Raw genomic sequence first — 22772 nt, 5'->3', positions numbered from 1 at the left:
TCCTCCCCCATGAACATTACCCAGAGATAGCTGGTGACGTTTTGATGTTTATTCTCCTATCTTATCTATTTACTATTTTTCAGAATGAAATCATTGTATACATAGTCCCTTACAACATTTTTTTTTGCTTCGCAAACTGCCATGAGCATTTTCCCATGTCATTAAATTCCTTTTTATAACACTACTTTTAATAGCTACACTGCATTCCTTTATATATTATTTCATCAATCCTCTATTGTTAGAAGTTTGGTATATATCCAGTTTTTAACTTTTGTAAGTGATGCTTCACGTGAAAAATCTTATACATAAATATTGTGAACATCTTTGATTACTGAGTAGAATTACTGGTCAAAGGATATAATTTTTTTTTTTAGGATATAAAAGTTTTTATGCCCATCACAAAATTACCCTCCAGAAAGTTGATGCCTTTGTGCCTTAACCAGCAATGTGTGCTGGTGAGAGGATATTATTTTACCCTACTCTTGCTAATAGTGGGTACAACGTGTGGTTAATATTTAATGCTAATACGTAAATGAATAAAATAAATGTATTTCATCTTGGCCAACAAAAAGACAGTTATTTTTGTTATTTTTGCCTGAAATTCTTCCATTACTAGAAGTACTAAATATTTTATGTTTGGTAGGATATCATATCCCTGTAATTTGTTCATTTTTAAGTTTTAGTGTTTGCCTTTTCCTTACTGGTTATTTACAGATTTTTAAGATATATATATTGTTGTATCGTATTATTATACATGTTTTCCAGAAAAAATATATATATACAGTTTATTATTACTTTGTGATCCCCTTACATAGAAAATATTCTTTTCCAGTTATCCTATTTGGTCTGTAGACTTTTGAATTTTAAATATTTACCGTTGAGCTATAGCTACTAAATTTTAAATGTTTAAATAGGCATCTCTCTCTCTCTCTCTCTCTCTTTCTTTAAAGTATTTTATTTTGTCCTGGCACTACAGCTAGTTTTTGCTCTGTAGAAATTTCTACTTTGGATCTTCCATTTTTAAGAGAGAAATGTGATATTTGTATTTTCATGTATTTATTTTGAGGTTTCAACAACTAATGAAAATGTTTTCAGCACTGTAAGACCTAAACAGTTACCTGTGTAGACTGGATTCTATTCTGAGGTCTTTTAGACAAACCTGACCTGTAGCATGTGAAAAGACTATACTGATGACCAAAATATTTGATGATCACTATTATTCTGCAAAATATACTAAAAGTGAAAACAAACCAGATTCCTAAGTCACGAGTGTCTTTCCATAAGTAATCTAAATAAGTTAAAATTGGCAATTATAAGTTAGTTATCAGAAACATATATAAAGCTATATTAGATTTAATTGGACTATATATAAGTCTAGAGAATTATAGTTACTGGATTTCTGTTTTCTTTTTTTTTTTTTTTCAGGTGTCTAGGGAGAAACTCAAATTCCAAGTGCTGACATGTAATACAAATATATATTAGCTTTTTCTTCTGAGTATTAATTCAGTATTATATTTGTCTTACTTATTTAATTACATATATACGAATAAATGTATATGTGAGGTAAAATATTGAAATGTTATTTGGGAGAATTAGAAAGTTGATACTAGTTTTAAATTTTCTGTTTCTCTTTTTCTTCCAATGGGAGTGTTGGTTGGAGGGAAGGAGAGTAGGTGGGAAGAATAAGGAAGGAAGGAGAAATTCAGTATTTTTCCAAAGTTGAGTATATTACTCACTTAATTGAATTGTTTGTTCCCATGTGACCACCCTTGCAGTTGTGGGGAATAGCTGACAAATTAGCCAGATTTCAGGGGAAGTTAAAAAAGCTGCTTCTCAAAGTTATCTTTCTTCATGCCTCACAGAATTACGCTACCATTAATAGCCGTGCAGGTTGCTAAGTGAATTAAATCAAGTTAATCATTGCTCCTGCTATTTAAGCAAAACTTGATCTTGTAGGATCTTTGTTCCCAGGTTTCTTTTCCCTCAAGCAACCCAACCCTTTTCATTGCCTTCAGGAACTACCTTCTATCAACTTCACTACTGAACACTTTGAGCAGAACTGACTTTTTCATAAAGTGTCAGACAATTCAGGACTCACCCATAAATTGTTCTATTCTATGTCAGCCCAATCTGGGATGCGGGAGGGATTTCATAAGTAAATCACTGCTAATATCTCACCAGGTCAGATACTAACATAGTAAGTTACTTTCTAGGACTGGCTGCATTTTAATAAAGTACTCCTACACAAGTTCAAGGATGTGAAATATTTCAGGTGTGATTCTGTCTCCTCTGTATTAAACTTCACCCTGGCTTATTAGCCTTTTTGAAACAATTGCTATGTCTCTCATAGTCCCCAATCTTTCTGACTCTATAATTTATAATCTGGAAAGGGAGTTGTTTTATTTTTTTATACAAATATGTATGTCAGGATCTTGTAAAATTACTGTCTTGGTCAGTGTGGGCTACTATAACAAAATATCGTAAACTAGGTGGTTTAAACAATAGACATTTATTTCTCACAGTTCTGGACGCTGTTAAGTTCAAGATCAAAGTGCAGGCACACTTGGTCCCTGATGAAAATTCTCTTCATGGCTTGCAGATGGCCATGATCCATCATATCTTCACATGGCAAAGAGAGAGAGGGGAGGGGGGAGAGGGAGAGAGAGAGAAGAGAGTTCTTCCTGTTCCTTCCCATAAGGGCACTCACTAATCCCACCATGATGATCCTACTCTCCAAAAGCTAATTACCTCCAAAGACCCCACCTCCTATTACCATCTCATTGAGGGGCTTAGGGTTTCAACCAATGAGTTTTGGAGGACACAAATACTCAGTTCACAACAATTACCCTCTAAATTCTATGACTGTTCGTAAAACTGAGCTTTTTAAAAAAATGATGAAATAATGGGCAGTGAATCCATCTCTCCTCACTCCAGCAGTATAATTCTGCTCTTCCCTTTCCTGTGGACTGTTCCTTGTATAGATCTTACCTTGCATAAATCTCTTTGTGGGGGAAAGATCAAGAAATAAAAGTCCCTTCGGTGAGCATGAGTGAGCCAAATAAAGGCCGGAGAATACTAAAACCTGTCATCATAGTGAGGAAGCCATCGTTACACCTTATCTGGTGATCACAGACGTTTTTTCCACTTTTTGTCTTGGCTGCTCTCATCTCTGTTATTTGTTCAAACTCATTAGTGTGGCATATGTACTGTCGGAATTAGATTTGCATTTGAGATTGCCTAACATGATATTAAAGAACACGAAGCGAGTCCCCTATGGTGCCTTTGTGCACATAGAAAATAAGTTCTCTCCATCAGACACATTGATAGAAAGGTGGAAAACTGACACAATAGGATTTTGTTAAGCAAGGCTATTTGCTAGAAAATTGTCTTAGTGAATTTAAATTTTTCCTTTCTTAGGGGTGCCTGGGTGGCTCCATGGGTTGAGCATTACACTCTTGATTTCAGCTCAGGTCGTGATCCCAGAGTCGTGGGCCCGAGCCCCACGTCAGGCTCTGCACTGAGATGGAGCCTGCTTAAGATTCTTTTTCCCTCTGTCCCTCTTCGCACTCAAACACTGTCTCTCTCTAAAATAAATATTAGAGGGGTGCCTGGGTGGCTCAGTCGGTTAAGCGTCCGACTTCGGCTCAGGTCACGATCTCACGGTTCGTGGGTTTGAGCCCCACATCAGGCTCTGTGCTGACAGCTTGGAGCCTGGACCCTGCTTCTGATTCCATCTCTCCCTCTCTCTCTGCCCCTCCCCTGCTCATGCTGTCTCTCTCTGTCTCTCAAAAATAAATAAATGTAAAAAAAAATTTTTAATAAAATAAAATAAAAGATAGATAAGTAAATAATTTCCTTTTTATTAAGAGTTTGCATATAGTAAATATATGAGAACATATACAAAACATATGAAAATATTCAAAATGATAAAGATGTCGATAGTGTGATTTGCACATTTAGATGTGCCTTTTTGTTTGTTTGTTTGTTTTTTCAGCATACAACCTAAGTAACCATATGCAGTGGCCCCATTAGAGAGTGCGAAGTCTGCCCGCTTGATAAAAAAACATCCTTTTCTTGTGTAGGTGCCCAAGGGACTGATAGTGATACTGTCTTTTCATATAGTCTTAAGCAACTGCTTTGGTTATAGCGAAGCAGAGAACAGAAGGCCCCATGAGTTCATTGTGACATTCTTCTAGGCTAGAATGTACATCTTTTATTAACTGGCATCTATGAAATCTCAAGACATCAAACTGCAAGGCGAGCTGGCTGAAGGAAGTACTAAGGACGAGGAACTCTGTACCACAGAGATGCAGACATAGCTTTTCACTCTCAAATCTGGGTAGCCACTGGGATAGTGATATTTTATTTAGATCAAAATCAGGGTTGGGTGCCTGGGTGGCTGAGTCTGTTAAGCGTCCGACTTCGGCCCAGGTCATGATCTCACGGCTCATGAGTTGGAGCCCCGCGTCAGGCTGTGTGCTGACAGCTTGGAGGCTGGAGCCTGCTTCGGATTCTGTGTCTCCCTCTCTCTCTGCCCCTCTCCCACTCATGCTCTGTCTCTCTCAAAAATAAAATAAAAACATAATTTAAAAAAATCAGGGTAAATAATAATTATTAATGTTACATCATTTAACAATTCACATAAGAATCTTGTCAATTAAGTTGTCTGCTTTTGAAAATTTTATGTAATTTTAAAAGCCACTAGGTCACTGTTTTTTGGTGTTGGGGTTTTTGGTAATACATTCCTTCTTAACAACCCAATAAGAGTGACCACTAGGTCAAGGTCTGACTGGTGAGGAAATCGTGGACATTCAGGTAGGAAAGAACTAGACTTTTCCTATGAATCCCAGTGGCTTCATTAGGTTTCTTCCTTCCTTAGTGAACACTCACTCATCTCCTAGATAGAATCAATCTAGAATAAAAGTATACTCCAGCCCGTGTTTTCTCAAGGGTTTTGGGGTCTGGGAACCATGAAGCCGTAGTTAAGATCATTCCCGATAATTATGTAAAGATAAGGAATTATTTATCAGAGGTAAATAGAAAAGTAATGTATGATAACAGAAATGACTACTCTGAAATATTGAGTCACTATTTATAAGTAACTAAGATAATAATTAAGTTATAATAATAATAATGCAAAGAAATATTTCTAAGACTAAGCATATGCAAAACAAGCAGGAATCTATAAATCTCTTCAAAACTTTGAGCCCGTGTAAAAATACGTATGGGAAAAACAAAAGATTCTTAGAACAAGCAGGAGTTAGAGTCTTAAAGGCTCTGTAACATTGAAAATAAGTGGAAATAAAGTAATAGGGCATTCCACCCAATAAGAATGGATTACATATATGGGAATACACGTCTGTGTTCAGTGTTTTGCTCAGTGGAGCTGAGACAGTTGATATTGTAAGCAGTAGACAATGTGGGAACATCAGAATGTGACAGGTTTTGTTCTCTAGGTGATTCATGAAGCAACGTATGGATATCTCATTCTGTTTATATACATTCTCTGGGCCCCTTGAATACCTATAGAGATGTATGTTCTAAGACCCTGATTAGTTCAAAACCTGTAAAACTTCAGACAGGTTCAGTCGCTCGTTTAAGGCAGTTTCTAATATGTTTTGCCTCCTTTGCTAAAACAGATGTTTAAAGACTTCTCATAAATCTTTTTTTTTTCATTTTTCCTGCTATTCTTGATAATTTATCTACTTGGAAAGCAGGTGGTATGAATCATAATCTTTCAAAAATGTGAATTGTGTGCTAATGCTTTTATTTTTTTGTGTGTCCAATAGACAGAATGTGCAAATTTCATCCGTGTACTTCAGCCCTACAACAAAACTCACATTTATGTGTGTGGAACTGGAGCATTTCATCCAATATGTGGTTATATTGATCTTGGAGTCTACAAGGAGGTAATATAATGAAATAGAATGAAAACAGTTAGTTGTCATAATGTTACTTAATGTCTTTGACATGAAGCAGTCAGATTTGAATATAAAATTTGAAGCATACAGTTTATAAGAACTCACGTTCCCAACCATCTGATGGATTGCCATTTTGATTATACACTTTATGTACCTAATAACATTTTTATTAGAAGTTTTTTTAATGAGAAGATTAAAATTAAAAGGGCATAATGTTGAAAGTGCTTGTTTTCTGTGGGCTCTATGTATGTCGTTATTTTCTCTTGAGTTTCCATTATAATTAGATCTATATAGTATGTTGCTGTTAGTAAAAATCCACATCCCATAAGGCCTTGCAGTGGAATTGTATCTTATAAATAATTTCATTTTCCCCATTTGGCAAATTTGGACCTGTTACGTATGGTTACAATGGTGCACACTAAGCACAGAGGATTTTAATTATTGTCTTAAAATCGTATAAATAGTCATTAGCACACTGAACTCATGATTTCTGCCAGATCAAATTGACATAGTAGAAATAAAGGTTGTACTAAATTAGGAATAATATATTCCAGCTATCAGTGAGCATTTTAATAAATGAGAAGCATGCAGATTTCAGTAAGTTAATTAATAACTAATACATTAAAGCACCTTCTTTGGGTCATGGACTGTGCCAGGCACTGTACATGGATGGTTTCTTTGAAATTTCACGACACTCTTAATTGAAGTTAATACCTTTGTAACTCCCAACTTACAAGTTAGTAAAAATGGAGTCTCAGTGGAATTAAATAACACGCCTGAAATCTCCCAGCTAATAAGTGGTCTGGCAAGGAATTGGACCAAAGCAGTCTGTCTCCAAAGCAAGCATGCCCACCTGAGATTCAGAATACATACTCTAAATTGCTTCTTTGTATGGGTTTGATGGGTTGTACTGTCATCCTTATGTTTATGTATATACTACTTGTGAATAACCACGCATATTTGCAGGATAATCGGCTGTGTGTTTGAAAGCAAAGTCTAGGCGTATGGAACAAGTTTCTTTACATTGATTTAACTGATTCATGCAGAGATCAAACCCACAGCTGTGGCTGGATTAATTTTTCTCTCTAACCAACTTGTCTAACCAGCCCATTCTCAACCGTTTGAAAATAAAGCAACTTTCATAGTTAAATCTCTGAACCACTAGGAGACTTGGCAACTTGAATCCATCATTCTTTGTTGCTGGTGTAATGTTCTCTTGCCTAGCTTTGATGAAGGGTAATATATAACAGTAGCTCATAGCATAGGGTGTAATTATATGAGATAGCCCCACAGCTTGGATGTGTTTTGAGGCCTGAGGCTAAAGGCCAAACTCACAACTTGCTGAGGGGTGCAAATAGTGTTCTTTAACTCCTAAAAGTCACAAGTGCTGAAAGGGAATTTAGATGGAGCTAATTACTTAGCTTGGGACTGTCAAGCAGCCCCGGGGCAGTCAGATTTATAAGTTCTGTGAACGCGAGAATTATGAGTGAGCAGGGATATGGAATCTTGTGTGTTTTCCATTGGTCAGGAGTACAGGTAATTGCACGGCGATGCTGCTTGAAGATGGTTAACTTTTTAAATGAATTGTGAGTCCCAGGAATTCCTTGTCCTTCCAGAACGAATTTAGAAGGCTCTTAGATTATTAGATAAAGTTGCTCCTAAAGTGGCTGGAAAGAGGAACCAGCAATATATAGAAGGGATGGAGGAGAGAAGTATGGGAAGTCCCTTTCTGAGGACTACTACTGTGCAGTGTGGCTGGGACAGTGAGAAGAAAGAGGAAAAAAAAAAAAAACCTCAAATGAATGCCAGATTTCTGTCTTTGGCAGTGAATCGGAGAGTGGTATTACTTATTGAGGTGAGAATAGTAATAAGTTTGGGAGGGAAATGGTAAGTTGGTTTTGTACATTCTGCATCTGACAAATGCAGGTCATACCAACTGGGCATTTGGATCCGGATTTCAGGACAGAAGTCAGGGCAGTTGTTAACAGCTAATAGTTAGCGCATGGGGAGCCAGGGTTTGAATTATGGCTTCAGCCATGTACCAGCTCCATAGTCTTATCCATCCTGCATAAAATTTCCAAGCTTCTGTTTATTTAGGAAAAAGATAATGATAATAATAGAAACTATCTCACAGAGTTATTTTGAGGAGAAAATGAGAAAATGCTTTTGGCCAAGTACTTGCTTCCTTCCAGTAACTTAGTACTCAGTCATGTTAGGCAGTAGGAACACAGAAAGGCAAAAAGGCAAGGATTTTAAAAGTGTATGTTTAAACTTCATGTGAAAATAATGTCTGCAATATATTTATGCATGTATGTGTATGTATAGTGTGTGTATACACACACATTCAATATATATATTATTCTGTGTGTGTGTATGTGTGTGTATATGTGTGTGTATATATATATATATATATATATATATATATATATATATATATATTCCGTGACACTGAGAATACCTGATAGTTGTTGAGTAATTACATTGTAAGTGTGTTCTTTGCTCTGGGATCTCCCCTATGCTGCTGCATATCTCTTTAATTGTGGGTGGTATTAATAATAACTTTGCCTCGTTGCTATGTTGATTAAATGTTTCCTATCATGCTTATCTCTCTACTTCAACAACATATGTCTGTGCACAGCTTAGATAGGTACATTTTGCTTAATTAATTAGGCTTAGGGAATTTAATAGGACAAGTCTTATAAAACTGAAGCTGTCTCAAAAGTTAGCGTCATGTAATTTAGTCCATTTATCTTGGAAAGGCAAGTTTAATCAACCATGATTTTTTTACATGATATTCTTATTGGTGTCCTTGACTCTGGCTTAAGGAAACTTGCTTTCCTGATATTTTCTTGCCTCAGGCGATTATAAGAGAGACCTTGAACTAAGCCTTCACGGATACCAATTTTATGGACTTATCTTGAGAATTGAATAAAGTGAAACATCTTAAAAACAGAAGTCTGTACAATTATGAGCGTTTATCCAGTACTTTTGATTAACTGTGCCACTCTCTGGTTTTCTTGGTTTTTCTTTCTTAGCTTTCTACTATAATCTTCTGGCACACCAGGATTCAGTTTACTTCCTGTCCCATTACAATATCCCATTATAGGCTTTAGGGTCTACAGTTCTGTTTGACCTATGGAAAATAATGTGCTCTTAATGATATTTAAACATACATAAGAGCCACTGTCTGCAGGTGTCTTTTTGTTTTTTTGTTTTTGTTTTTGTTTTTGTTTTTTTCCCCCTGACATATCTCTAGCCCCATTCCCAGTTGGGAAGCATGCCCTAAATGTGTTCTCACTGGACTTTTTTCGTGCTTAGGCTACACTATCACAGGTTGTCATTAGCTGGCCTGTTCTAACCAAACATACTTGGATTTGACCATATTACACGGTCATGGTGGGTCTACAAGTTGATTTCAACACGTTTTTAAATCCACGGGTTTGAAATTCTTAGATGAAATTAGTTAACAGCATGAATTTTGGGGACAACCTTGAGAGTTCTTTGCCTCTTACTAGCTATATGATACAGAACAAGATACTTAACCCCTTCTAGCCTCAGTATTCCACTGGTAAAGCTGGAACTCTTAAAGTAGCTATGTCCTTCGGCTTATGGTGAGGATTCAGTGAGATAATGTACATAAATTTCCTGGCCCATGGTTAATACCTATTAACAGCAGGGACTTTTCCTGTTCGCATTAAAGTGCATTTACTTAAAACGATGAAATAGCATTTGACAATCATGCTAGTTAAATTGCTACCACTATTTTTTAATTAGGTGGTAATTACTATTGGTTCCATTCAGAAGAAATACACAAATCTGAAATGACGACATCACACAACAAATAATCCAATTTCCTCTATCCTTTTTACTTTCTTGCTTACTTTCTAGATAAGTAGTTTTAAATATTCCTTTCTTATTACATGTGTGTTCTGATATAACTTGGTAGATACACCATCTAGAGAAAATGTCTGAAATGCTGAGATTCTCTAACTAGTGCATATGTGGGGTGAGTCAGCCTTTCTGCTGGATGGTAGTGTTGTCTGTTATGAAACACTCAAACTCATGGGGCCATATTCATTATACATTCATATTTTTCTTGGAAAGTTCAACTTAAGATGTTGTTTTTTCCTGAATATTAAAAGTCTGCCAATGTCATTCTGTCTGTGGCCACTATTATAAAAATAGATATTTCAGCCAAAATAACTATGTGGTTTTAATGTGTACAGTGTTTTCATAATAGTGAAAATACTACAACAGGGTTTTTTTTTTTTTTTTTGGCCCACATGTATCAACAGCTCTGTAAATGTACTCCCTGTCTTAGAATGCTTTTATGTCTCTAAAATCACAAAATGTCACAAGCTTATTTTGGTATAGTTGCAGATGCTTGAGTAAACAAACTGCAATAGTAATGAAAGTATAATTATTATAGTAAATTAATTTCTTCCTTTTTTTTTTTCTTTTTTAAAGTAATCTCTATACACCCAACGTGGGGCTTGAACTCATGATCCCGAGATCAAGAGTTGCATGCTTCACTGACTGAGCCAGGCAGGCTCCCCATAAATTCATTTCTTAAATGAGGAAATTAGCTTATTAGCCTCAGTGAATTTGTTTTGAGGCTTAAGAAATATGTATGCTTGATGGTGATTTTGATAATGAGAGCGGTCCAGACTTAGTGAATTGATTGCATTACCACTTCCGATTGAAAAATTAATTCAGTATTATCATTACTACTTTGGGCAAACACAGACCAAGCCATGGGAATTGAGCCATGCCAGAAATAATATTTGCTAAAGAGTTAAGGAGCACAGCCTGATGCACATGCTATATTCAATCAGTTTTTGTTGAATTAATGAGTTAGAGTTTAGTTCTTATCTCCTATCTTCTTGCTGATTCTGCTGTTTTAAAAAATCTCACTTGTGTTAATATTTCTCATAACAGGAAGTTATATTCAAACTAGACACACATAATTTGGAGTCTGGCAGACTGAAATGTCCTTTTGATCCTCAGCAGCCTTTTGCTTCGGTAATGACAGGTAAGAGCAACGGCAGGCTGTTCTTGCTTTTAGGTGATTTTCTGAAAAGGTATGTGTAGATTAAACCACAGTTTCTTGCTGTGTTAAAGATTATTTTGGATTACTCTTTCACTGGCTATTTGGTTACAGTATTTTAGTGCCAAGTCTCTATATTTAGCATCCTTATCCTTAGGTGAGGCCCCAGCAATCTTTCATTTCGACACAGTTTTTATTTACTTTCATTATTTTTTTAAATGTGTATTTATTTATTTTGAGAGAGAGAGAAAGAGAGCATGTGAGAGAATCCCAAGTAGGGCTGCGCTTGGGAACCCACAAACCATGAGATGAACCGTGAGATCATGACCTGAGCCAAAGTCAAGAGTTAGACGCTTAACCCGTTGAGCCTCCCAGACACCCCTCTGCACAGTTTTTAAATGAACTTCTGGTTGAATTCTTTTTAATGCAAATGACACGTACTTACTTGTTCTATAATTCTGTATTTAGATGGCAGATTTTCTTATACTACACTATGTCCTGTTTGGCTTACTTTGGAAGTTAAATTTAGCAATTCTTTAAAGATGATAAAATACAAAATATGTTGAAGAATTGAGTGGAAGAATTAATAGTAAGATATAGTGGATAAATTAATAAAACAAATGATAGAATACAGATAGTATAGAATACAGATGATAGAATGTTGTAAGACTTTTTCTTCCAATTTCACCCTAACTTGATTGTATTCATGGAAATGCAAAATGTTTGTGAACATATTCAATCTTCTCTTGCTTTGTCTACATCATAAATTCAAATTGAGAGGTGACTATCCTGTTTAAAGCACGCAGTACCGTGTGGTCTGAAGTCTGTTCAGAGGAATGTCGGCATGACCTCTGAATTTCAACCATTATAAGGACTCCTTTTGTCTTGGTTTCGTTCATGATTTTGCTCTCTTTTTATTTAACTTGTCTATCAAATGTTTGAATAGACGATAAGAGTGAAGCACCATGGCATTTTAATTTTCACCTAGTGAGAACTAGTGATCTTCCTTTGAAGTGAAAGCGTGTGTGTTTTTGTGTGTTTTGAAAATTGTATGACTAATGTTCAGTCATTATCCTCAGAAAGGGAGATAGATGATTTGGGATTCTGATCTGTCAAGTGGGGCTGACAGATCCTTAATAAAAACAATGGATTGTAGGCATTGGTGACCGACCCCCCCCCCCCTTACAAATCCCTAAGTGATTTAAATACAAAGAAGACAGTTTTAAAGCCTGGATAGACAGATAAAATTTTTAGGTTGAAACATACCATTTTTTTTCCTGACAAAATGTTCAGATATCCACAGTGTTATATGTTTGAAATGAATGGTTTGTTTCCTTTACTCTTACCAGGTAATGTCTTTGTTGATGTTGGTATGTCTGCTCTTCCATTTTTAAAAACGTGTCCCACAATGAAATAGTGTTATTTACCGTGTATTTTAGGGGAATGCTTTAAGAGATGAAAGTAGTATCGTATCTACATTTACTTTACCTAACTGGATTTCTCTCTTTTGTGTTTTGTTTGGTTTTACATTGTTCCCTTTCGAAATTGACGCTTGTCATTATTAGATTGGTTGACTCAAATAGCTCATTGGGAGACAATTTAGATGGATATAATCAGAGGATTTAGGAACTCTGTCGACCACTTATAGGAAGCCAGAATTTTAAAGATAATGTTTCTGTGGAAAATTGGATTTTAGTGATAAAACGTCTTTAGTTCTTCTTATATTTAATCGTTTAAAAATCTAAATCCTCTGTAGAGATTAGCTTTTTTTTTTTTTTTTTTTAATTTTGGTCTGTTAGGTGTACTGAACATTGTTGACTACAAAGGTTTCTCGAATAGAGGCTTAGCTGTCAAAGAGGCAGGATTTTGTGCTGTAGGGACAGCATTCTTCTCTCTCCCCCTCCAAATGCTGACTGGCATTAGGGAACACTAACCCCTACCCCCTCCGCTTCTCTGCCCCAATCCTTGCTGTTCCCCCTTTTCCCCCATCTCTGCTTTCTGTTCTTTCTCCCTCCCCTCCTTCCCATCTTTCTCCTTCCCTTCTTCCTCCCCAGACCTCTTTCTTCTCTCCTCTCCTTTCTCCTCTGCCTCCCCACCCCCCACTTCTCAGTCTCCAGTAAAACATGGATATGCATTTTACATAAATAACAGGACAAAGAAGTTTGGTATGCCGTAATAGCCACATCTTTGCCTTCTCAGGGATTCCTGTTTATCAGAGCCATTAGAGATGTGATTAGCTCCAAGGAATGCAACATGTTATAATTACAAAGAATGACTTCAGTGCTGAAAGCTCCCTTTCAGCAGAGGTTAGGCACAGAAAAGTTGTGGTCATTGGGGTTGTGCCGGTTAAGTAAATACTAATTACACAATCCATTCCTCATTATGGCATTTGCTTTTTAATATTTTTTGCATGTGTTGCTACAAAGACAAACTCCTAATTATGACGTATCCTTGAACTATTTGGGGGGAGAGGGAAAAGAAGGAAGAGCTTATTCATAAGTGAAGCGCATGCACTTGCAATGATTAATTCGGAAGTCTTTGGCCATTTTTATATTCAGGAGTCTAGCGTCAGCTTGCAATGTTCATGGAGTTATATTTTCTATGACCATGCAAATTTTCAGAATTTGAACATGATACTTATGACACAGTGTATCTTCTCCTGTTAAGCAGTAAATGTCTCCTGTTCATGCACTGAATGTAGTATATTGCAAACAGTATCTGCTGCTGTACGCTTAATAGTCTTATGTATTCTCTTCTCCCTCTCAGATGAGTACCTCTACTCTGGAACAGCTTCTGATTTCCTTGGCAAAGATACCGCATTCACGCGGTCCCTTGGGCCTACTCACGACCACCATTACATCAGAACTGACATTTCAGAGCACTACTGGCTCAATGGTTAGTGATTTTCTGACTTTTCTTTTCTTTTTTTTTTTTTTTTTTTTTTTTGCCTTTGCTTTTGGGTAGATAAGAAGCTCATTATTATTCACTCAAATGTGTTTTGGGATACGTGGTTTAGCTTAACACAATAAAATGCATTTGATATAATTCCCCACTAAGTTAGACAGCTCTCCAGGCCCTGTTGTGTATACAATAATAATAGCTGACATGTACTGACAGTGTGCTGTTGTCCTTGACGCTGTTCCATGCTCTAATTGATTTTTTAAATGTCCACAATGACATATGAGGTATACATTATTATTATGTGCTTTTTAAAGATGAACAAACTGAGGTAGAGTGATTTGGTCAAGTTCTTATAACTTGTCAGTTATGGAGCCCGGGGTTCGAGTTGGCAGTCTTTCCCCTGCAGCCTGTTTTTTGTTGTTGTTTTGTTTTGTTTTTGTTTTTTAAATTTTTTTAAATGTTTCTTTCTTTCTTTCTTTTTTTGAGAGACAGAGACAGAGTGTGAGCGGGGGAGGGGCAGAGAGAGAGGGAGAGACAGAATTGAAGTAGGCTCCAGGCTCTGAGCTGTTAGTACAGAGCCCGATGTGAGGCTCGAACTCACAAACTGTGAGAACCTGATCTGAGCCAAAGTGGGAGACTTAACCAACAGAGCCACCCAGATGCCCCTCCTGCAGCCTGGTTTTTAATGACTAAGCCAAATACTGTCTATGAGCCTAATGAAAACAGGTTAGGTTATAATGTTGACTTCTTTTGTTTAAAGATAATTGATTTGGGTTGATGTGTCCCTTCAGAATTTAAAGCATATTAATATTGACATTGTTTTTTCTGATGACTTTTTTGTTTATAGGTCACACAGAACTCTGAGATAAAAAAAATCCACTAATGAATTAATTGATTAATTAATTAATTTATGTTTGTTACTTCTTTGTTTATTCTCTCCTGCTGTACAGGAGGTCAATTTTTGGCATGATAGTCCAATGTTTTCTAATTATCATAGAACTTTATTGCACAGTGGGGCACAATAACATAACATTACTGTCTAAGCAGGCAGATAGCATTTCTCATTCCCACCATAAATATTGGGTTTTAGTGGGGGAGGCCTGGGTAGACATTTCCTAGGGGCTATCTCTCTATCTCTCAGTATCATTTGAGCAGTGACAACATAAACAAAAGGGAAAACACTTTAAAACATTTCTTTAGTCAAAACCTCCTGAACCATTTGTTTACCCAACAATAGGATCTCCTTTGGCCAAAAGAGAACCCTATTAGTGGGGAAAACAAATATAGAATATCTCCAGCTATGTGATTACTCATTAATTTCTTTACACTTGTACAAGGCAAGACTATCTTCTTGAGCTTTGTGAGGTTTTTGTGAAAATAGTTGGTTTGAGACGGACTTCATAGATTTTACCCAATAGAAAAACGTACCTATCTGTTTAGGTAACAAGATATACTTACGGCCCAAAATGAAGTATAGATTTTCTTTCTCAGTCTCGGGATGGCAAAAACCATATTGCCACTCTTTTCAGAGATTATTCTATGTATTCCTTAACAATGGCATGTCCATAAAGAGGTCTGCAGCACTGCTGAATTAATAAATGTAGAGATTCTCTATTCAACACTTATTTGACTAGCATGCTGTGCTGAGTGCTGTGTGAGGACTATTACAAATTAGGAAGCCTTGAGTTGGTTTAGCATTTAATAAACAACATTTGAGGACCCTTGGCATACTGAATGCTGTTCTGCTCCTGGGCATGCAAAGATTACATGGGAGGGTTACTGACCTCATTGATGATGACTGCCCGAAGCATCAGAAGAGAGTGGGAGATGGGGCTAGAAAACTGTAAATATCCTGAAATCATGGGGAAGTTAGCTGTGGTTAAGCTCTTTTTCTTTCTTTTCTTTTCTTTTCTTTTCTTTTCTTTTCTTTTCTCTTCCTTTCTTTTCTCTTCCTTTCTTTTCTCTTTCTTTCTCTTTCTTTATTTCTTTCTTTCTTTCTTTCTCTTTAGATATAATTGATATATAACACTATATTAGTTTCAAGTGTACAACATAACGATTTGATATTTGTATATATTGCAAAATGATCACCACAGTAAGTCTAGTTAACATCCATCACCACAGGGTTGAAAATATTTTTGTGTGTGAGAGAACTTCTAAGATCTACTCTCTTAGCAACTTTCAAATATGCAGTATGTGTATTAACTATAATCACCATGCTGTACATTACATCCCCATGACTTACTTATTTTCTAGCTGGAAGTTTGTGCCTTTTGACCCCCTTCACCCATACCCTGAACTTAATCAGGGAAATGGATCTTTGTTTTTGTTTGTTTGTTTGTTTTTTATAAAGGTGACTGGCAGTAGCATGAAGGGAAAATTAAAGGAGAATGGGGGTAGAGAAAGAAGCCATTGTAAGGAAACGGGAAAAAGGTGGGACAGGAACATAAGTATTGACTGTGGACACGGATGTGAGAATATACAGCAACAAATATTTGAAATAGAAGATGTTTGTTTGGGAATAGAAGAAGCCAAGAATATGAGGTCGAATTCAAGAGATTTTGGATACTGAGAAAACTTTGCAGTGAGAGAAGTCAGCAGAAAGGAAGAAAGGAGAAAGGATACACAGTAGAGAATTCTCAATGTATTGAATGCAGGAAAATGACTAAGAGTTAGGAGAACTAACATTTATGGTTCTAGGACATTTCAAGGCAGATCGCTTAGTGGTTAATGGCCCAGGGGACCATATAACCTGGTTTGCCCCGGACATTTCCAGTCTGCCTCTAATGTTCTGTAACTCTCAAAAGTGTCCTACTCTAGATGAGAATCACAGCTGTGTTTCTGTAGAATATACTTACCTCGGCTTAAAGCCTAAATATCACTTTGTGACCTTGGTCAAACCTTTCTGTGCATCTAAATTCTTAGTCAAAAATTTGGCATAATAATAGTTATTCACAGTGTGTTCTAAGGATTAAATTAGATCATAAAGGGAAGATCATATTGGGAAATCTGATGGAAGACAATTTTAAGAGCAGTTCAGTGTCAATATTGTCATCGCCATCATTATTATTGTTCTTGAAGGTGAGAAAGGCAGGAGGTTGGACTAAAACGCTGAATCCTCTGTGATTCACTGACATCTATTTAGCATTTCTATTGACCACCTTTCCTTCTCTCTGTCTACATGGTAATTCTGTGAGCTCATCCATTCTCAGAACTTCAACTGCTTCCTGTGTTCCATTTCTTCCTAAAACTGTATTTCCAAACCTTTTTCTGCAACTCAGAGCCCTTAAGAATTTTTTTGGGGGGTACCTTACATTTTCATCCCAGTTTAAAAGAAAGAAACTGATTGTTTTATATGGGAATAAAGATATTTAAGCCTAATAAAGTATATTAGTGCCACTAATGTACTTTGATTTTTTTTAACAAGTTGTTACAAGTTGTGATCCTTTGCTTGAGTTTCTTTAAAAATATGCAGATACAGATATATAAAAGACTAATTGGATCTAAAAACCAAAATCCTGTGAATCTAATTTAAAATTATCTTGTTTTCCCTTTCTAATCTGCCCTTCAATACCAGTTTCCTGATTTCTGTCTTAACTTTCTAAACATTGTCTACCCTATTACCTTGAAGTTATCTTTGATTTCTTCCTCTTCCCGGTCCCCTTTATCTTATCTATCACTAGAGACCTTTACTTCCTTTAAAATATCTATCGACCTTGTTCTTTTCATGACCACCATCTTTCTATAGGTCTTTATCACCTTATCCCTGGGTTCTTGACACTATTTTATTGTCTGTTAATTCATTTCCTTCTCTTCTGTTTCAAATTTATTTTATATAGTATCCATGCTGGTCACTATTTTAGGCACTTTTGAAGTATTGTTTTATCTAGTGGTATAATCTTGAGAGAATTGCTATTCCCATTTTATATTTGAGGATAGATTAGAAGTCAGATATATTGTTCATAGATACCTAGTAGATATGAGATTAACACTCAGGGATGTCTCTCTTGCTCTAGACACATTTTTTAAATATATATTTTATAATGCATTATGTGATCCAACCAAATTCTGCTCTTTTGACTGCACGTCCTGTGCTCTTGGAGCCTCATTTACAGACGGGGTTCATGTTTGCATGTCATGTTATGCAATAGCAAACTGAGAATGTGGGTTTGGTTTTAGGCACTAGAGAAGATAGAGAAAATGTGGTCAGGTAAGTGATGTGGAAGACCTCAGCAGAATCTGTGAAGTCACGGTGAGTGCAAGCATCAGATCAGATGTCAGGTCACAATTAGAAGAGCACGACGCTTCAGGAGACCCCTTCAGCCAAGGAGCTTCTCAGTCCATGGAAACTATGACGCAGTAGGGGATAAATTACAGAAACTATGTGAGATTCTTGTAATGGGGAAGTACTTTACAGACTAAGGCAAAAGATTGGGTTGTGTAAGGAGCATTTCTCCCTTCTGAGAAGCATGCATTTTCTGGGTTGTTGTCAACATGGGGTCCAAAGACAGAGGTCAGTGAATCATCCGGAGTGTGGGGAACAAAAAACAGTGATAGAGGAACTCTGAAGATTATTAGGAATAGTGTTGTCATTCACATGATCTTATTCAACCTCATATTCCATAAGTTAAGACAGCTTGAAGAATGTGAATCCAGGTCTCTTAGTCCCCCAGACCATCCTTCCATCCCAATACCAAACTTCTGAAAGGAATAGTGTATCATATCTCCTGAACCACAAGTCTGCCATTTTGGTGGCAGTTGTGGGAATAAAGGTTGTTTCTGCCTTAACACTGGATCTGACCTATCAGTTACTGATACAGTCTCCTTGACATAAAGCTGCACTATCTAATATAGTAGACACCAGCCACATGTAAACTTAAATTAATTAAACACATTGAAAATTTGGTTCCTTAGTCATACCAGGCACATTTCACATGCTCACTAGCCACATGGGCTAGGGGCTATCATTTTGGACAGCACAGATTTAAAACATTTCCATCATCACAGAATTTTCTATTAGACAGTGCTGGTCTAAATTATACTTATGTATTACGTGCACTAGCCCACAATCAAATAATGCAACACCAGTGTAAATTTTCTGTGCTATTCACATAGCATGTAGATGTGGAACTCACTGCTTGGTTTCATAAATTTGTTGCCAGGTTGAAAGAACTGACAGATATTTGATATTTCAAATGATGGAGTCAGTGTCAATGCCCAATCAGTTTCTTCTATGGATTATTACATCAGTGTGTTATTTATTTCTGGTTAGACAGTTTGAGAGTTTTTTCCCATTCAATTTTGTTCTCTATAGTTTCACTTTTAGTTTAAAATCCTACTCTTTACATGTTTGTGATTACGCTCTTGTAAGTGTACGTTGATATTACATTTGGATTAGGGGAAATAGGAAGGTTAAATGAAATTTGCAGTTGAGTGTCTGTTTAGATAATTAACCATTAAAAAATATGAGTCTTTTAGACGTGAATCTTTTAGAAGTCCATAAAATCCTTGATGCTTGTGTGAATGCCATATTTTGTTCTTTGTCCTGCGTGGGATTAACCAGAGCAAGATCAGCTAACCTCTTCACTTACCAGTCCCAGGATCCTTGTCAGAATTTCTCTAGGACTTTGCCTAATCCAGTTTCAATAGCTTTAAGAAGTATGTATCCTGATTGCTTCTTTGAGAGACTAATCCATCCATTGAATAAATACCTCTCCAGGAGGAGGAAAAATTACAAAGGTGAAATATTACGGGCAGTTCTAGATGAAGTCTTAGATGGTTTCACACTTCTTTTTTTTTCACTTTTCTTTATCAGCTTATTCTTAGAACCTATCAGGAAATAGGAATATAGATACAAGCCAGAGTGGTTCCTCAAACACAGTTGAGTTTTTGTGAGAATCTTAGGATAAAGCTTAGAAGTATGACCATTGGGAAAATGAAAACAAACAATGATGCCTCAGATACATATGTTTTTGTTTTCTTTCCTGGAGTAGAGGAGAACTTTTGTTTTATTTTTTTATTTTTAACATGTGGAGGCAGTTTTCATTTGAAGTTTCTCTTGGAGAGTTCTGTTGTCTACAAATTCTCTTTCCACTGAAAAGGATAACATTTTTAAAAAGTGGTAGGAAGAAGATATTACAAGAAGAAGGAAAGGAAAATAAGGAACTCACTACTTGTTAAATCATGGTGTGTGCTCATCTGTGTGCAAAGAGCTTCCTAGGGAGAAATGAAAGAGATGTGTATTGCAAGCTGGGTTGATGCCATTTTCATTTGGCAGTGTCTCTCAGTGTCATGCTAATAGTCCATTTGTGAAAATGCATGATTTCAAACTCTATCCCTATTAGAGCATGTCTTTTAAATGCCAGAGGGGAAAAATGTGCTATTATAATAAAGCCCAGGTGTCTGTTGGTATGATTTTAAATTATTTCATTCAACAACTGTGCATGTCACACACTGATTAAATGATAGCTATTTTTACTCAAACTTGGCCTCAACTCAGGAAGGAGTTTCTTCCTCAAAATACTAGCATCTGAGTTCTAAGACAGGACCTCAACTGAATCTGCAAGAAAGAAATTCTGTGCTCTTGAAACATATATATACATACATATATATGTATATATATATATACATATATATATGTATATATATATATATATATATATATATTTAACAATTTTTTTTACCATTTATTCATTTTTGAGAGACAGAGCAGAGGAGGGTCAGTGAAAGGGCGACACAGAATCTGAAGCAGGCTCCAGGCTCCATGCTGTCAGCACAGAGCCCAATGCGGGGCTCGAGCCCGTGAACTGTAAGATCATGACCTTAGCCGAAGTCGGACGCTCAACTGAGTGCGCCCCCAGGCACCCCTTGAAACGTATATTTTTAACTCATGAGTATGCTTATTATTTATATCACACAATAGAATCCTATTTGATACAAACTCTTCTTTCATAATTAGATTTCTTCATGTAATAAAAACCTCCATCATTCAATTTTCTTACAGTACTCTAAATGATAGTCTTAGAGTACTTAGAGTCTGCATTTAAAAGAGAATCCAATAAAATCAGCTGTCACTGAATAAAGTAACTGTTCATCTATGACCACCTAGGATCTACTGATCATTTATGTTCTATATTAGTTGAAAGGTGAAAGTAACATAAACTGGAAAAATAGCTACTCTGCTTGCCCGCACTGATGTCATAAATAAAATTCCTGGAATGTAGACTAACTAATGTCACATTCTGCCTTTGACCATTTCAAACGCTACCACCTGGCAACACTTGAATAAGGTTTTCAGTATCTAAAGTAGGCTTTTCTGTGTATTTCTGCAGCAGGAGAATACGAATTGCCTGCCATGTTTGTTTGTGCTCCTTTTAGACGCACTACATTATGCTTTGTTGTAGGATTGATTTTTTTTTTTTTTTTTTTTTTTTTTTTTTGCTGAACTCCATAAACAAGTGAAGAGCTGACAATTTGCTCCTGTAACTTCTTGTCCCTTCTGAGTATCTGAGCAGCTCTCTCTGTCACACTGGAATTCCTTTTACCTGTAATGATTTTCTGTTTCACATCACTGAATTCTCATTTCCTCTCTAGAGAGAGAAGATTAGGTAAATTTTGTACTACCATGGTATTTTTTAAATTATAAGTTCAACTCAATCATGAAATAGGGAGAGGATATTAATTAATGTTACAAGGGTGACATACTTCATGTAGAACTTTTACGTAGATTATACTTAAGGGCGATGATAAATTCTGCTTTATCCCCATTTTGAAGTTCATTCAACTATTTCAAGATAAAACGAGCTAATCATATTCCTAGAAATTGTTATAGGACTATGAATCCCCACTCATAGTGTGAATTCCCATTTTAAGTTCAAATATTTGGTATGATAATACAAGCTAATCATATTCCTATAATTTATGTATATTTTCAGTTTTATCCCCTTTGTGCCATAATCACTAAAGAATTTGTATTTATCACATATATGTGATAAATATATCACATATATTTCTCTCTCCCCTTGTCTTCTCTCCCCTTGTCCATCCATGTGTCTGCATTATTGACCTTTGGTTAATGAGAGCTATCTATATCCTTTTTCCCACATGCAAAATAGTAGTCTAGGTTCAGTGACTCTTAAATTTAGATGCTTATAAGAATCACCTATTATGTTTTATTTATTTTTGTATTTCTTTTTTTATTTAATGTTTATTTATTTTTGAAAAGGACAGAGAGCTAGGGAAGGACAGAGATATATATAGAGAGAGAGAATCCCAAGCAGGCTCCACAATGGGAGCGAAAGAGCCTGCATGTGGGGCTTGATCTCACGGCCCACGAGAGCAGGACCTGAGCTGATATCATGAGCAGGATGCTTAACCGACTGAGCCACCCAGGCACCCCAATGAATTTCTTTTTTTTTAAGTTTATTTATTCATTTTGAGAGAGAGAGAGAGCAAGCACAAGTGGGGGAGACGCAGAGAAAAATGGAGAGAGAGAATTCCAAGCAGGCTCCATGCTGACAGCACAGAGCCCTACATGGAGCTTGAGCTCACAAACCATGAGGTCATGACCTGAGCCGAAGTCCAGAGTCAGACTCTTAACCCACTGAGCCACCCAAGTGCTCCTATTTTTATATTTCTTTGTTTTTAAAATACACATGGCAGGACACTTGGAGATTTTCCATCCAGGCAGGTAACATTTAGGCTTCTGTAAATCCAACAGATTTCCATAGATTATTATTAATGCCTTTGTCTATGTCTGTGGGAGCCCATAGTTCTATGCTCATTGTCACATTCTCCTTGGAAATCATTGAAAACATCAAGACTTGGGCCTTCTCCTTGGTCATATCTTAGCCATATGTTAATACTTCCCTAATCTGATTTGTAATTGGTTTGAAGAGTCAGTT

General features: G+C 36.4%; 1 protein-coding gene across 1 annotated transcript in view; it reads left to right on the top strand.

The window, feature by feature from the left end:
• SEMA3D (semaphorin 3D) overlaps positions 1-22772 on the top strand; it is a 202327-nt gene that overhangs the window by 117999 nt on the left and 61556 nt on the right. Inside the window, exons 5-7 of the mRNA XM_049641372.1 lie at positions 5790-5909; positions 10860-10953; positions 13735-13863. Coding sequence (XP_049497329.1) covers positions 5790-5909; positions 10860-10953; positions 13735-13863 — 343 coding nt within the window. The remainder of the gene's footprint in view (positions 1-5789; positions 5910-10859; positions 10954-13734; positions 13864-22772) is intronic.

This window comes from Panthera uncia, chromosome A2 (genome assembly GCF_023721935.1).
Source record: "Panthera uncia isolate 11264 chromosome A2, Puncia_PCG_1.0, whole genome shotgun sequence".
Classification (NCBI taxonomy): Eukaryota; Metazoa; Chordata; class Mammalia; order Carnivora; family Felidae; genus Panthera; species Panthera uncia.
This window is presented reverse-complemented; position numbering and strand designations above follow the sequence as displayed.